At 53.3% G+C, this 13703-nt stretch overlaps 1 protein-coding gene across 1 annotated transcript in view; it reads right to left on the bottom strand.

The window, feature by feature from the left end:
• Positions 1-1352: 1352 nt before the first annotated feature.
• Positions 1353-13703, bottom strand: part of CUBN (cubilin) — a 173561-nt gene continuing 161210 nt past the window's right edge. Inside the window, exons 60-67 of the mRNA XM_054171388.1 lie at positions 10511-10716; positions 9584-9746; positions 8040-8248; positions 7263-7410; positions 6972-7153; positions 5830-5995; positions 2315-2550; positions 1353-1460 (exon numbers count right to left, since the gene is read on the bottom strand). Of these exons, the coding sequence (XP_054027363.1) occupies positions 1353-1460; positions 2315-2550; positions 5830-5995; positions 6972-7153; positions 7263-7410; positions 8040-8248; positions 9584-9746; positions 10511-10716 (1418 nt within the window). The remainder of the gene's footprint in view (positions 1461-2314; positions 2551-5829; positions 5996-6971; positions 7154-7262; positions 7411-8039; positions 8249-9583; positions 9747-10510; positions 10717-13703) is intronic.

Raw genomic sequence — 13703 nt, 5'->3', positions numbered from 1 at the left:
TTTAGTTAGACTAGAATAGAATTAACCAGGTTGGAAAAGACCTTTCAGATCATCCAGTCCAACCTATCACCCAACACCATCAACTCAACCATGGCACCAAGTGCCTCATCCAGGCTCTTCCTGAACACCTCCAGGGATGGAGACTCCACCACCTCCCCGGGCAGCACATTCCCAGGGCTAATCTCTCTTGCTGGGAAGAACTTCTTCATAACATCCAGCCTAAACCTCCCCTGGCACAGCTTGAGACTGTGTCCTCTTGTTCTGCTGCTGGGTGCCTGGGAGAAGAGACCAACCCCCACCTGGCTACAACCTCCCTTCAGGGAGTTGGAGAGAGCAAGAAGGTCTCTCCTGAGCCTCCTCTTCTCCAGGCTAAGCAACCCCAGCTCCCTCAGCCTCTCCTCCCAGGGCTGTGCTCCAGACCCCTCCCCAGCTTTGTTGCCCTTCTCTGGACACCTTCCAGCAGCTCAACATCTTTCCTAACCTGAGGAGCCCAGAACTGGACACAGGACTCAAGGTGTGGCCTAAGCAGTGCTGAGCACAGGGCACAATGACCTCCCTGCTCCTGCTGGCCACACTGTTCCTGATGCAGGCCAGGATGCCCTTGGCCTTCTTGGCCCCCTGGCACACTGCTGGCTCACGTTCAGGTTAGCTTTAGCTAACCTTTCCAAGGCTGCTGGGACAAAATCATGCAGCTCTAGAGAACTAATTTAAGACAACTTTGTACCTCAAGTCGTCTCTGACTTTCTGAGGAACAGTTTGTATTTAAGTATTATCATGGCTTTGGGCAGCATTCAATGATGATAGATTCACAGAATGGGTTGGGTTAGAAGGGACCTTAAAGGTCCTCTAGTCTCAAGCCCCCTGCCATGGGCAGGGACACCTCCCACCAGCCCAGGTTGCTCCAGGCCTCATCCAGCCTGGCCTTGAACACCTCCAGGGAAGGGACATCCACAACCTCCCTGGGCAACCTGTACCAGGGACTCCCCAACCTCTCTCTGAAGAATTTCCTCCTAATCTCCAGCCTCCATCTCTCCTCTTCCAACTCAAAGCCATTGCCTGTCACTACAAGCACCTGTAAAAGGTCCCTCCCCAGCTCTCCTCCAGCCCCCTTCAGGTACTGGAGAACTCTGTAGAAGAACATAACAATGTGTGCAGAGTCAAGAGCTCCCTGCCCGGGTGGGTGGGAGATGGTTTATTTCAGTCCAGTGGAAGGTGACCATTCTGAACTCTGAGCTGCCAGCAGCCACCCTTGCAGGCACGTTTGCAAAGCTGTACTTCAGCTGTGGCTGTCCCGACCGAACCTCAGACTTGCGTGCATGCTCCTGCAGCCTTCCAGCGCAGCGAGCAGCGCTCTAGCTGTCCCAGCTGAGCCGGAATGCCGAGGGCAGGGTCGCGTACTCGGCGTGGAACTTGAGGTGGAGCTGGTGAGCTGTGGCGGTGAAGGGGGCGATGGCTGTGTCCTGCAAGGCAAGGTGTGAAGCAGAAACATGTGAACAAACCACTAGTGGGTGTGAAAAGGAAAACAAATTATTCTGAACAGCTTCAGTGGGTAAATATCTGGCACAAGAGGAGCGGGGCCAGAACAATTCTTTCCCTTCTCTCTTCTGATCTTGGCTGTTTTGCTTCGCTCGGGAGAGACAACCTGCGTGCTTTGGATGGCCTCGGCTAAGTCTAACCTACTGCTTCTCTCTCTGCTCCTCTCTCTTTTGGGAGGGGGGTGGGGGGCAGTGCAGCAGCTCCCCTGCTCTTTTGGACCAGGAGGTTTTCAGGTTGTTTGCTAACTGTAAACATCTGTACAATATCGTAGCTCCTGGGTACTTGTACCTACTCCTTGCCTTCCGTTGCAGAGTGTAGCTCTTGCTTGTAAATACAGCCTCGTTTGCTTCTGACTGAGTTGGTCTGGCTAAAAGTTAATGCTGGGGGCAAACTTCAACCCACCACAGAAGGCAAGAGAGATACAAAGCTGTACAGCACATCCAGGTCCTTTGGCAAAGCCACACAGCGAGTTAAAGCTGAGGCACAGACTGGGGAAGGTGGAAAGGGACCTCAGGTCTGTACCAGACACTGCTGCCCCGGTGCTCCCGCAGGCACCCCCGGCCCCAGTCAGGCGCTGAGCACTGAGCTCCAGAGCTCGGTGCCCCCCACTAGATGTCACTGTCAGGCCTGCGTTGGAAGCTCCTAAGGCGCCGCAGCCGGCTGCCTGCTCTTCCCCTCGCTCCGTGCTCTCGGCGCCAGGATCGGGAGCAGCCCGGGGTGCGCAGCGGAGCCGAGTGCCCACGGGCACGCCGTGTGGCAGCCGGCAGCCAACACTCACCGTGCCGCAGAAGGGCCCCACGGGCGGGCAGCTGCCGTCGGGCCCATCGTACAGCATCAGGTAGTTGCTGCTGCAGTCCCCCGGGTCGTCGATGCTGATGAAATCGAAGCGGAGTGTCAGGGTCCGGCCCTGGGGCACGGCGATGTCCCACTCGCAGTCGGTGTGGTTGTGGTACGTGGCCGGGTACCTGGGGCTGGTGAACGAGCCGCTGCTGCCATACAGCCTCCCTCCACACTCTGCAAACAGACTCTGCATGAGCTCAGAACCACAGAAACATTCAGGCTGGAAAGGACCCTGGGGTCACCACGTCCAACCATAGACTCGACTCTACAAGGCTCAGCCCAAGCACCACATCCAAACCACCTTTAAACATCCAGGGTTGGGGACTCCACCACCTCCCTGGGCAGCCTGTGCCAATCTCTGACCACTCTGGCTGGGAACAAATGTTTCCTACTGTCTGGTCTACCCCTGCCCTGCTGCAGCTTGAGGCCATTCCCTCTTGCTCTGTCACTGATTACCTGGGAGAAGAGACCAGCACCAAGCTCTCCACAACCTCCTTTCAGGGAGCTGTAGACAGCCAGGAGCCCTCCCCTCAGCCAAACTAACCATCCCCAGCTCCTTCAGCCTCTCCTCACAAGATTTATTCTCCAGGCCCTTCCCAGCTTCCTTGCCCTCCTCTGCCCTGGCTCCAGCACCTCCAGACCTCTCTGGTACTGAGGTGCCAGAACTGAACACAACACTGCAGGTGTGGCCTCCCCAGAGCTGAGTACAGGAGGACAATCCCCTCCCTGCTGCTGCTGGGCACAGCATTTCTAATCCCAGCCAGGATGCCATTGAAGGCTTAGCTTCACCAGATACTACATGGGCTAGGAGCTTAGTACAGTATTAGTAGTAGCACTGAAAAACAGCCAGTGGGAGCTGGAACAATGAGCCTGGATGTCACTGCAGTAAGAGACAAACTGAGGCTTGGGCTTCAGCAGTCTGAGGAGAATACACAGTGGGCACTGGAATATACAGTGGGCATTAGAATGTCATTGGATATTAAAGATCAAACCCCTCAAAACTCCTTGGGTCAGTTCAGTTCCTAACTATTCAACAGGAGACAAATTCTCTCTTTGTCCACTCTTTGGAATCACTCACAGCTCCCAGAGATGGCATCTTTGAATAGAATAGAATTAACCAGGTTGGAAAAGAACTTTGAGATCATCAAGTCCAACCTATCACCCAGCACCATCTGATCAACTCAACCTTGGCACCAAGTGCCTCATCCAGGCTTTTCCTGAACACCTCCAGGGATGGGGACTCCACCACCTCCCTGGGCAGCACATCCCAAGGGCCAATCTCTCTGTCTGGAAAGAACTTCTTCCTAACCTCCAGCCTGAACCTCCCCTGGCACAGCTTGAGACTGTGTCCTCTTGTTCTGGTGCTGGGTGCCTGGGAGAAGAGAACAACCCCCACCTGGCTACGACCTCCCTTCAGGGAGTTGCAGAGAGCAAGAAGGTCTCCCCTGAGCCTCCTCTTCTCCAGGCTAAGCAACCCCAGCTCCCTCAGCCTCTCCTCACAGGGCTGTGCTCCAGACCCCTCCCCAGCTTTGTTGCCCTTCCCTGGACACCTTCCAGCAGCTCAACATCTTTCCTAACCTGAGGAGCCCAGAACTGGAGGCAGGACTCAAGGTGTGGCCTTGAGTTTGTGTTTAATAGCCTCTGTCAGATATCATCCAGGAGCTTGTTCAGGCAGCCCTCAAACACACGTGCCAAGCCCTGGAAGGAGCTCCACAACTGAGCTGCTACTGTGTGAACAACTGCTTTGTCTGGCTTTATGTGACAGCCTCCAGCTCTTCTGTGGGAGAAGCCAAGGCAAGCTGATCATCATTCATCATCCAGTATGCTTCGTTATTTATCCAGTGTGCCCTCAGTGGTTAGAAAGCCTCAGCATGCCTCATCCAGGAGCTGGCTTCTGTGCTGAGCCCTTGGCTACAGGAGGAGGAAATCAGCCCTGTGCACACCATGCAGGCTGTGTGTGAAGAGTGGATCCATACAGTGACTGATGGACTGCTCCTCTCCCAGCAGCTCCCAGCACTCTGCTGGCCTACTTGGCTAAGCACTGAGCTTCTGTTTTCACTAAACTGTGCTGCCTCCAGGATTTGTTTCTGAGCACTACAAAGCCATCTCACAGCCCACTCTTCTGTAAGCCAAGTCTTCTTCTGTCCATGTTCCTCATCAGCACTCTCCTGCACTGAACTTCATCTGCCTTTTCATCACCAGACCACTGTAAGGTTGTTCTGCAGTGCTTTTCAGCTGGCCATGAGCTTTCCTACCTCCAGCAACTCAGTGTCATGAACAAACATTCCCCAGCTACTGCATTTCATAACCAGTTACTGAAGTGACTATTACACAGCCACCACACAGCACTACAGACAAGTTATTTTCCTGGGCAAATTTCAGTCCTCTTCAGGATGAGCAGTGCCTAGAACATAGGGCACATTGCAACCAGACTATGAATGGAGTAGGCTGAGTCAACATCACCACCACTCAGTGACTCCAAGGTAGATATTTCTGATTGACCTCTCAGTAGAGGCAGATCTTCATCCTAAGTGGACTGTAACCTCTGAGGATGCTGAAGTCAATGTTAGAGAGAGAGAATGACCTCCACCACAGAGAGGTTCTCCTCCCCCTCTACTCTGCCCTGCTGAGGCCACAGCTGGAATCTTGTGTCCAGTTCTGGGCCCCTCAGCTCAAGAAGGACCTCAGGGAACTGCTTGAGAGAGTCCAGCACAGGGCCACAGAGCTGCTGCAGGCAGTGGAAGATCTTCCTCATGAGGAGAGCCTGAGGGAGCTGAGGGCTCTGTGGCTTGGAGAGGAGCAGCCTGAGGGTGAGCTCCTTGCTGTTGCTCAAGATGTGCAGGGGGAGTGCCCAGAGGCTGGAGCCAGGCTCTGCTGGGTGCTGCCCAAGGCCAGCACAAGGGGCAGTGGTGGAAGCTGAGGCAGAGGAAGCTCCATGGAAACAGGAGGAGAAAGTTTTTTCCTGTGAGGGTGACAGAGGCCTGGAGCAAGCTGCCCAGGGGGGTTGTGGAGTCTCCCTCTCTGGAGATACTCCAAAACCTGCCTGGATGTGTTCCTGTGTGAGCTGCCCTGGGTGCTGCTGCTCTGGCAGGGGGTTGGGCTGGGTGATCTCTGGAGGTCCCTTCCAGCCCCTAACACTCTGTGGTTCTGTGAAAATGGGCTTCACCCCACTGGTCTTGAGGAAAAAACTACCTCTCCTGAGTGACCAAACAGGGTGTTCAAGAAACCTGTGGGCATGGCACTTCAGGACAAGGTTTAATGGCCATGCTGGTCACAGGTTGCTGTCTGGGCTCAATGATCTCAGAGGGCTTTTCCAATCCAAACAATTCCATGATTCCATGCCTGCAGGTGCTTGGGAAGCTCCTAAGTGTTGATGAGGCAGAGCCCAAAGCAAGCAGGCTGGATTCCAGCTCTCTGTGTGGCAGGGCTGAGCGGCCTTGCTGTGCATCTTACCAGTGGGAGATGAGGTCCAGGTAATGTGGTAGCCACCCCCAGCCCCTGCAGCATCACTCTTGAAACGCAGGTAGAGAGCAGGACTGCTGGGGAAGATGGGGCTGGGCACAGTGCCCCCACAGAACCTGCCCAGCAGCGGGGACTGCGCATCGCTCCCGTTTCTGACCTGCAGGGCAGAAGGACACCGTCAGCATTACACCTCTGTGCCAGCTGGGCAGCAGTGCAGCTGCAGAGACACACTGCAGTCACTGCACACCTCCCATCGCTGTCACTGAACTGCTGGGCTTCCCCCTGCTCTGCATTCTTACCCACAGGGAAAAGGAGACCACTAACCAGCCCGAGCTTGCTAAGTGATGGCACAGAACAAGCAGCCTGAGGAGCAGGGAGCCAGGCTCTGCTGTGGCACAGCTCCTGACTGTAGCTAACATTGCTTTTGTAATTCAAGGCCACGTTCTGCTCTTCATAAGCAGAGGAAAGGAGCAGTCATTCACCTCACAGACCATTCTGTGCCCTGATCACATTAAGGAGAGCATATTACACAGCTCACATTTAATCTGATTTTTTTCTGCTGCTTGAGACAGAAAAGAGGATATGAGAGGAGAAATAAATAATGACTCTGCCCCAGGCATCTGATTTTTGTCTCCTGGGCAGTCAATAGGGAAACTTTCCCCAGCTGGGAAAGGATGGAGTGAGGACTGTGTAGGAGGATACTGACACAAAATGCTTCTGCAAGTGTCCTACACTCCTTACCACTTATCTTTGCCTGTCCTTGTTTGTGTTTGGGCCTTGGTTTGTTTAAGAAAAATGCTTTCATTAGAAAAGAGATGGAATCTGCTGCTGGAGTGGCAGCAGTCAGGTCTGTGGCTTGCTGGTGCTGCACAGATGCTGCTATCAGATGCCAGCTATGCTGGCTTGCTCTGGGTGACGGCAGCAGAGGTACAGATGAGGTAGCTGACAATGACACTGCTCACTCCTTGAGCCTGGACTGACTGTGCTGTGTGCTGTTCAGGCTCTCACTACAACACCTGAGCAGCTTTCACCACAGAACTGTAGCAATGACAGTCCCAGCTGCCAGCTCAGCTCAGAATCCCTCTGGAGAGGTTTTGGCACAAGCCCACGAGGTGTGTCTGCTTGCTTGGTACCTCCAGGAAATCCTGTGAGCACTGGCTGCTGTCCTCCAGGCTGAAAGCATGGAAGAAGAGGGAAATGCTGTGGTTGAGGGGAGCCTGCAGGACGATGGCACAGTCCATGTTATTGGGGTGAGGGCCAGGCCAGCCAGGGCTCTTCAGGTAGCCGAAGGGCTGGTGGTACTCTCTGCTGCAGCCTTGGGACAGAAGGCAGAAGCGTGTCAGCACTGCAGAGCTCTGTGCTGCTCTTTGCTGGCAAGGACAAAGGGGAGGGGAGGTAGATCTGCAGGCACTTTTCAAGCTTACCTGTGGCCTGATAGGTGAACCTGAGCCCATTGTTAAGCAGGTACTCAGCTGATCGGAAAGTCACGACGGCAGTGCGGTCCTGAGAGTAAAACTCAGGCACTGGGAAAGCTTCAGTGCCACAGAACCTGTGGACTGCTCCTTGGCTGTGCTGGAACTCAATACAAGCCACAGGTTATTAATGGTATTGTTTGGTTTTCTGCTTACTGACCTGAGGTGAACAAATCTCTCAACACCTCCTATAGCAGTTCAGCAATCACACTTTGAAGTTTCCATGGAGCTCACTCAGCACTTCCTGTTCAATGAATCTGAGAACCAGAGGGATGTGACAGGGTTACAGCCACCAAAACAAGAGCCAATGAAAGAAGGTTTAGCACAGTGCCACTCAAGGGACACAGACAAGCTCGTTTTCTGATAGCTTGCCATAAGCACTCTTCTTGGCATGGATATTCATTTGTGTTGTGGGTCGTGGGTGGGAGGCAGGACACTGAGGGGACCAAAACCTGCAGTGTTTCCTGGGTGTGAGGTTTGGCAGCTGTGTTGCCTGGTGCAGCTGTGACAGGTTGTGTGAATCTTAGCAGGTGTGAGCCAGTGTGTGTGTGGTGTGCCCTCAGCAGGGCTGTGCACCAGGTAACACCTCTGGAGCATGGTGGGTAATGTGTTGGATCTGCCCCTCTGGCACAATCTCCAGCTAACCTCTTAGCAGCTGGAGGGTTCCTCCTCTCTTCACAAAGGGTGAAGGGAGCTGAATGTGAGTGGTACCAGCAGTAAATTTCTTACTGTTGGTGAATCCTGGAGCTCGAGGTAGTTCTGAGAGCAGTCCTGGCTGGGATGGAGGTGGAAGGCTTCTACCACCACCCTGACCTGCTGCTGTGGAGGGGCATCGATGACCCAGGTGCAGAGCGTAAATGGAGGATACTCGTTGGGGAAGTTGGGAGACGTTGCGGTCAGGGAGGCAGAAGTTGCATTGTGTATTCCTCCACAGGGGCCTGTGGAAAACAGCAACAGAGGCATCAGTGAAACCTTTCCAGCTGGCAAACCATGCCTGAGGCAAAACTCCAGTGGGCAATATCCTTTTGTGTTTCCAGGAGGGCTCTACCAAGAGTTAAGTGAAACACCTGCCAGTGCTGTGTCCCTGCCTGCCATGGAACAGGTAACTGCTCCCTGAGCCATCAGCAGGTTTGTTCACAGCCCCTGAGTGTCCCTGCTCTGTGCTCCGGACTGTCAGCTACCCCCAGCCAGCCAGGGCCACTGCTCTGGGCTCCAGCAGTGCTGCTCCTAAGCTTGCTAGAGGTGCAGTGCTGAGAGCCGTCTGCCCCTGCTCCGCCCTGGGGCAATTGCTGATGCTTTGCTCTTTAAATACACATCTCCACACGGGAGGAGCTGCAGACATGCACTCAGCTGGAGTGCAGAGCAGTGACCAGTGGTGTGCCTCAGTAGTTGGCACTGGCACTGGCCAGGGAGATTGAGGCACCCTAGGCAAGTCTGCCAGCAGCAACAAGCTGTGTGGTGATCTCAGCACACCGGAGGGACGGGATCCATCCAGAGGGACCTGGTGAGGCTGGGCAGGTGGACCTGTGCAAATCTCATGAGGTTAAACAAGGCCAGTGCAAGGTCCTGCACCTGGGCTGGGGCAATCCCAAGCCCAAATTCAGGCTGGGCAGCAGCACAGAGGAGAAGGACTTGGGGCTGCTGCATGAGGAGAAGATCAGTATGAGCTGGCAAAGTGCAAAGAGCCCAGACCCAGCCATGTCCTGGGCTGCATCCCAAACAACGTGGGCAGCAGGTGGAGGGAGTGGATTCTGCCCCTCTGCTCTGGTGAGAAGCCAGCTGAAGCACTGCATTCAGCTCTCGGGCCCCCAGAGTACGACAGACACCGACCTGCATGAGTGGGTCCAGAGGAGGCCACAAAGACCACCAAGGAGTTGGAGAACCACTCCTCTGAGGAGAGGCTGGGAGAGCTGGGATGACAAGAGGAGGCTGCAGGGAGGCCTTGGAGCAGCCTTCCTGTACTTACCATGGCCTCCAGGAGAGCTGGAGTGACAGGAGGAAGGATTAGAGTTTTCAACTGAAAGAGGATAGGTTTGCAGTCGATGTAAGGGAGACATTCTTCCCTCTGAGGATGGTGAGACACTGGAATGGGTTATCCAGAGGGGCTGTGGATGTCCCCTCCCTGAAGGAATTCAAGGCCAGGCTGGATGGGACCTTGGGCAACCTGGGCTGGTGGGAGGTGTCCCTGCCCAAGGCAGGGGGTTGGAACTGGATGGTCTTGAAGGTCCCTTCCAACCCAACCCATTGTGTGATTCTGTGACCTGCATACTCACGAGGCACTGTGCTGTAGGTGGCATTGAAACCCTCCCTTTCCACAGAGCTGTCTGTGCTGAATTTCACAGTCAAGGAGTTATGGGTGGACAGAAATGGAGCTGGCACTGCAGAGCCACAGAACGTGCCAGCTAAGTTGGCATTTTCATCTCCTCCATCATAAAGCTGAGAGAAGAAGAGCATTTAAGTCAGTAAGGGGCACCACAAACACATAGAACTAAACTTCTCTGACCTCACCTCACAACTGCTTTCACTTGAACCCTGTTGCTTTAGCAGGGTGCTCACTGCCACATGAACTAATTATTTGGACACTGTAGATGTCATTGGGGGACATTTTGGTCCCATCTTGACAAATCTATCCACAATCTGTTCTCTTTTCATCTGGCATTGTGATTTCTACTTATGTTAAGCTCAGTGTGCTTTTCAATGGGCAAGACTGATGTTAGCCACCCAAATGCAGGATTCACTCCTAGCTGAGCATCTCTAATGCTCAGCAGGCTCTGTTACACGCCTCAGTGGACCTTGTTTAGCAGCATGCTGCTGCCCTACCCTTTGGCTGCTCATCTCCAAGAAAGGTGAGCACTGGGCAGCCAAGAGTTACTTATTGCATATGTTATAAATGAGAGTCCTTGGAAGCAGCCCTGTGTGCCAATGAGCCTGCATGGCTGCTGGCACAGTGCTGGAGTTTGGGGCTGTTTCTATTCTGGCATGGAGGTTCTCCTGGCAGCAGGTAAAAGCACATCCCCAGAACAGTGTCTGAACTGGGTTTCCCAAGAGGCAGGATGTCACCTGGAGCAGTCACCCAACTCAACAAACACAGGTTCATGGTATCAAGCAATTTGCTTTTTGCATGACTTCAGTCTGAGGCTGAGGGGCAGGCTCAGGACTGCCTGCCTGCATTCTCTGCTCAGCACCTGCAGCTGCCTTACTGTGACACGGTCGAATCGGCAAGCCCCAGCAGATGCTGCCTCCAGCACGAACGAAGTGAAGGTGAGGTTGATCAGCCTGTTCACAGGTGCACTTATGATCCACACACAGTCTACGTTCTTCACATATCTTCTGGTCACATTGGAGACTGGAGAGCCAAAGCTACCAGCTGAATCTGCCAGGTAGCCACCACAGCCATCCTGAGGTCCTGTTGAAGAGCAGAGGTTTGGTGAGAACAGCTCCTGGCATTAACTTCATCTCCGGCTCTTTAATATCAAGCCAGCAGCTTTTCTCTCTGCTGGAGGACAGCTGTGGCTGTCCTGCCTCACAAGGATTAGTGGCTGTCAGCAGTAAGCAGTGTGGGGCAGACACCAATCACAGCTAGCTTGGGGAGAGTGAATTAAGGCTGCCTGGCTGCTGTTGAACAGCAAATCAGCACCCACCTGGGAAATGCAGCAAGAGGCTGTTCAGAAGTGGCTGTAAGAAGACAGGAGACAGAGATGAGGTAGGCCAGCATCCTGCTGCCACCCTCAGCTGCTGGCAGGAGGTTTTGGGCAGCAGAGGGCACTGGGCTGCTGTCTGAAAAATTTCCTACAAATGGAATTGCTGCTTCTGGCCACAGGAGATAGTGCAGGGGGAGAGAATTGGGCAGCCCGGCCCTGGGACCCAATCTGGCTAAAGGGAATTACTTCTGGAAGTGCTCTTATAATCCCTCTGACAAACAGGCTGCTTTGCACCTGGGTCCCACAGGCAGGGCTAGGGCCCTTCCCATGCCTTCTCACTGTGGATTTTGAACCCTGCAGGGTTCAGCCAAAGAAACTGCTTTGGGAGGCAAGTGGTGGTTGAAGATCAGAGCCCTGCTGGATTTACAAGTGAGCACATACCACATGCTGCTGGAAAGGAGATTGTTTTCTTCTTCCTTTGATTTCTAGAGGCTGGACTCAGCTAGCAATTCTGATCAATTCATTTACTTTATGCCTCATTCCCCAGCCTCTTGGGGGGCCTCCTGGCCACTTACTTAGCTGGGGCATTCAGATGAAGCATGGCTCATGCTCTTGCTTTTGAGTCAGAGAGTTTGTAAGCTGCAGAGAGCAAAGTTGTGGCTACAGGCAGCCTGTTGCCTCCCACAGCAAAGCCTTTTAAGGGAGCTGCAGCTGTGGCAGAGCAACATGAGCAGAGGTTCAGAATTTCATCTGCCTGTGCAAGATGTGCCTGTTTGGCTGCCACACAGTGGCTTGACCTTGACACTGATGTGCTTCCAGCCTTAGAAAACTCTGCCCTGCTCGAGCTGCAGGGTTACAACAGATCAGTCTGGTGAAGAACCAGCATCCAAGGAGCAGGATTGCACCCTGACCCCAGGCTGGAGGGAGCTCTGTCTTGCAAGGCTTGCAGTGGTTAACCCAGAGTGACTCAGGCTAAATGTCATCCTGCTCCACTAACCAGGAAACCCCACCCTACAAAGCAGTTTGCTCAAACCACAACCCTAAGGACATGAGAGGTAAGCTTCTCCTACGGCTAAGAATGAGCAAAAGGAAGTTGTGACAAAGTGAGACACTCAGGAACTGCTAGATTCGAGCTGAGTGGTGTGGGCTGCTGTGGTGGGTTGAAATTGCCACACCCCCCCCCCAACCAATTTGGAGAACTGCCCCCCAGAATGAATTTACCAGCCCAGCCCAGCCTGGGATGGGAGCAAATGAAGGGGCATTTACAAGCAAGCTACAATCCAGGAACATGAAATGCAATGGGTGTGTGCAAAAGAAACAAGAGTTACATATATTTGCAATTTATAAACTACACAAGGATCCTCCTGGGCAAAGCCAGGAGGTTACCAAGAGCTTCCCTCTCTCTGCCCCCTTCCCCCTGAGCAAGGGAAAAGAGAAAGGAGAGGAGCAGAGAGTAGCTTGGGAGTTACTTAGCCACAAGAAGAACACAGCCAAGGTCAGCAGCAGCCAAGCCAAAGCCACCAGCTGGTATCAGCTGGAGCAGAGAAAGAGAGAGAATAGTTCATACAACTAACTGTTAGTTATCAGACCAATGGCATGAGTTAGACCTCATCACTAGTCTCCCTTTACATCCAAGGGTAATTCATTTACATTCTGCCACTTTCTGCTCGAGACCTGTGGAAAATTTCCCAGGCAGCAACCTAAACCTGCCACAGCTGTGAGTGAAGTCAGAAGCTTGGAAAGATGTCAGTGCTCACCCCAGGGCCACTGCAGAAGCACAGCACAGAGGTGGGAGTGATGGGAGCTATAAATCACATTCTTACCAATGGTCTAGCAAGGAGGAAGATGTCAGACAGGAGGGTGCCAAGGCCTAAAGTGTGCAGTGTCACTCTGCTTTGCTCGGGGTCTGCCTTCTGCACTATTCATTCAGAGCCATTTCCTGCTCAGCATTTTAGACACCGTCAATTAAACATAACCTTAAGCTTGTAATCCTTGGTCACAGGTCAGGCAATGCCCATCCAGCCCTGCAAAGCTGACTCTGGGGTGACACACAGGTCAGACACTACATTTCCATGGCAGTTTTAGGCTGTGCAGATCTTGAACAGAAAGTGATAGAATGTCAATAAATTACTATTGGATGTGAAAGGGAAACAATGATAGGGTCTAAACCTTCCCATTGGTCTGGTATGTAACATGAGGTTACTTGGGTAAACTAACTTTCTGTCTTTGGGCTTCCTTTGCCCTAGCAGGCACTAACTGTTGCTTCTGCTGGCTTTGCTGACCTTGACTGAGTACTCTGTTGTGGCTAAGTACTCACAGCCTGCTGTCTCCTTTTACTCCTTTCTCCTCTTGTCGCCGGTGCAGGGGAGAGGGAGGGAGAGGAGTAGGAAGCTGTTGGTAACCCCCTGGTTTTGTCCAGGGGGGTTCTTATGTTGTTTATAAACACTTATATAAATGTTGTATCTTTTGTACTTACTCAGGGCACCCCGTACTTCAGATTGTAGTTTTGCTTGTAAATACAGCTTGGTTTGCTTCCCAGCTGAGCTGCCCTGGCAATTCTATGCGTTCCAGGGTGGGGGCTGCAGGGACACCAGGCAGGTCACTGCAGGAGGAGTCGGGGATTTGCCCCAGCAGCACACAGCAGGAAGGCTCTCGCTGCTGTGGCCTTGCCCTTGGTTTGGGTATCAAATGTTTGGGCCTTTGCAATGGTCATTTCCCTGCTAGCTGTGCAGCCACACAGACAGCTCAGCTG

Source organism: Dryobates pubescens, chromosome 21, assembly GCF_014839835.1.
Source record: "Dryobates pubescens isolate bDryPub1 chromosome 21, bDryPub1.pri, whole genome shotgun sequence".
NCBI classification, from domain to species: domain Eukaryota; kingdom Metazoa; phylum Chordata; class Aves; order Piciformes; family Picidae; genus Dryobates; species Dryobates pubescens.
Note: the sequence above shows the minus strand (reverse complement) of the source record. Positions and strands in the feature narration are given on the sequence as shown.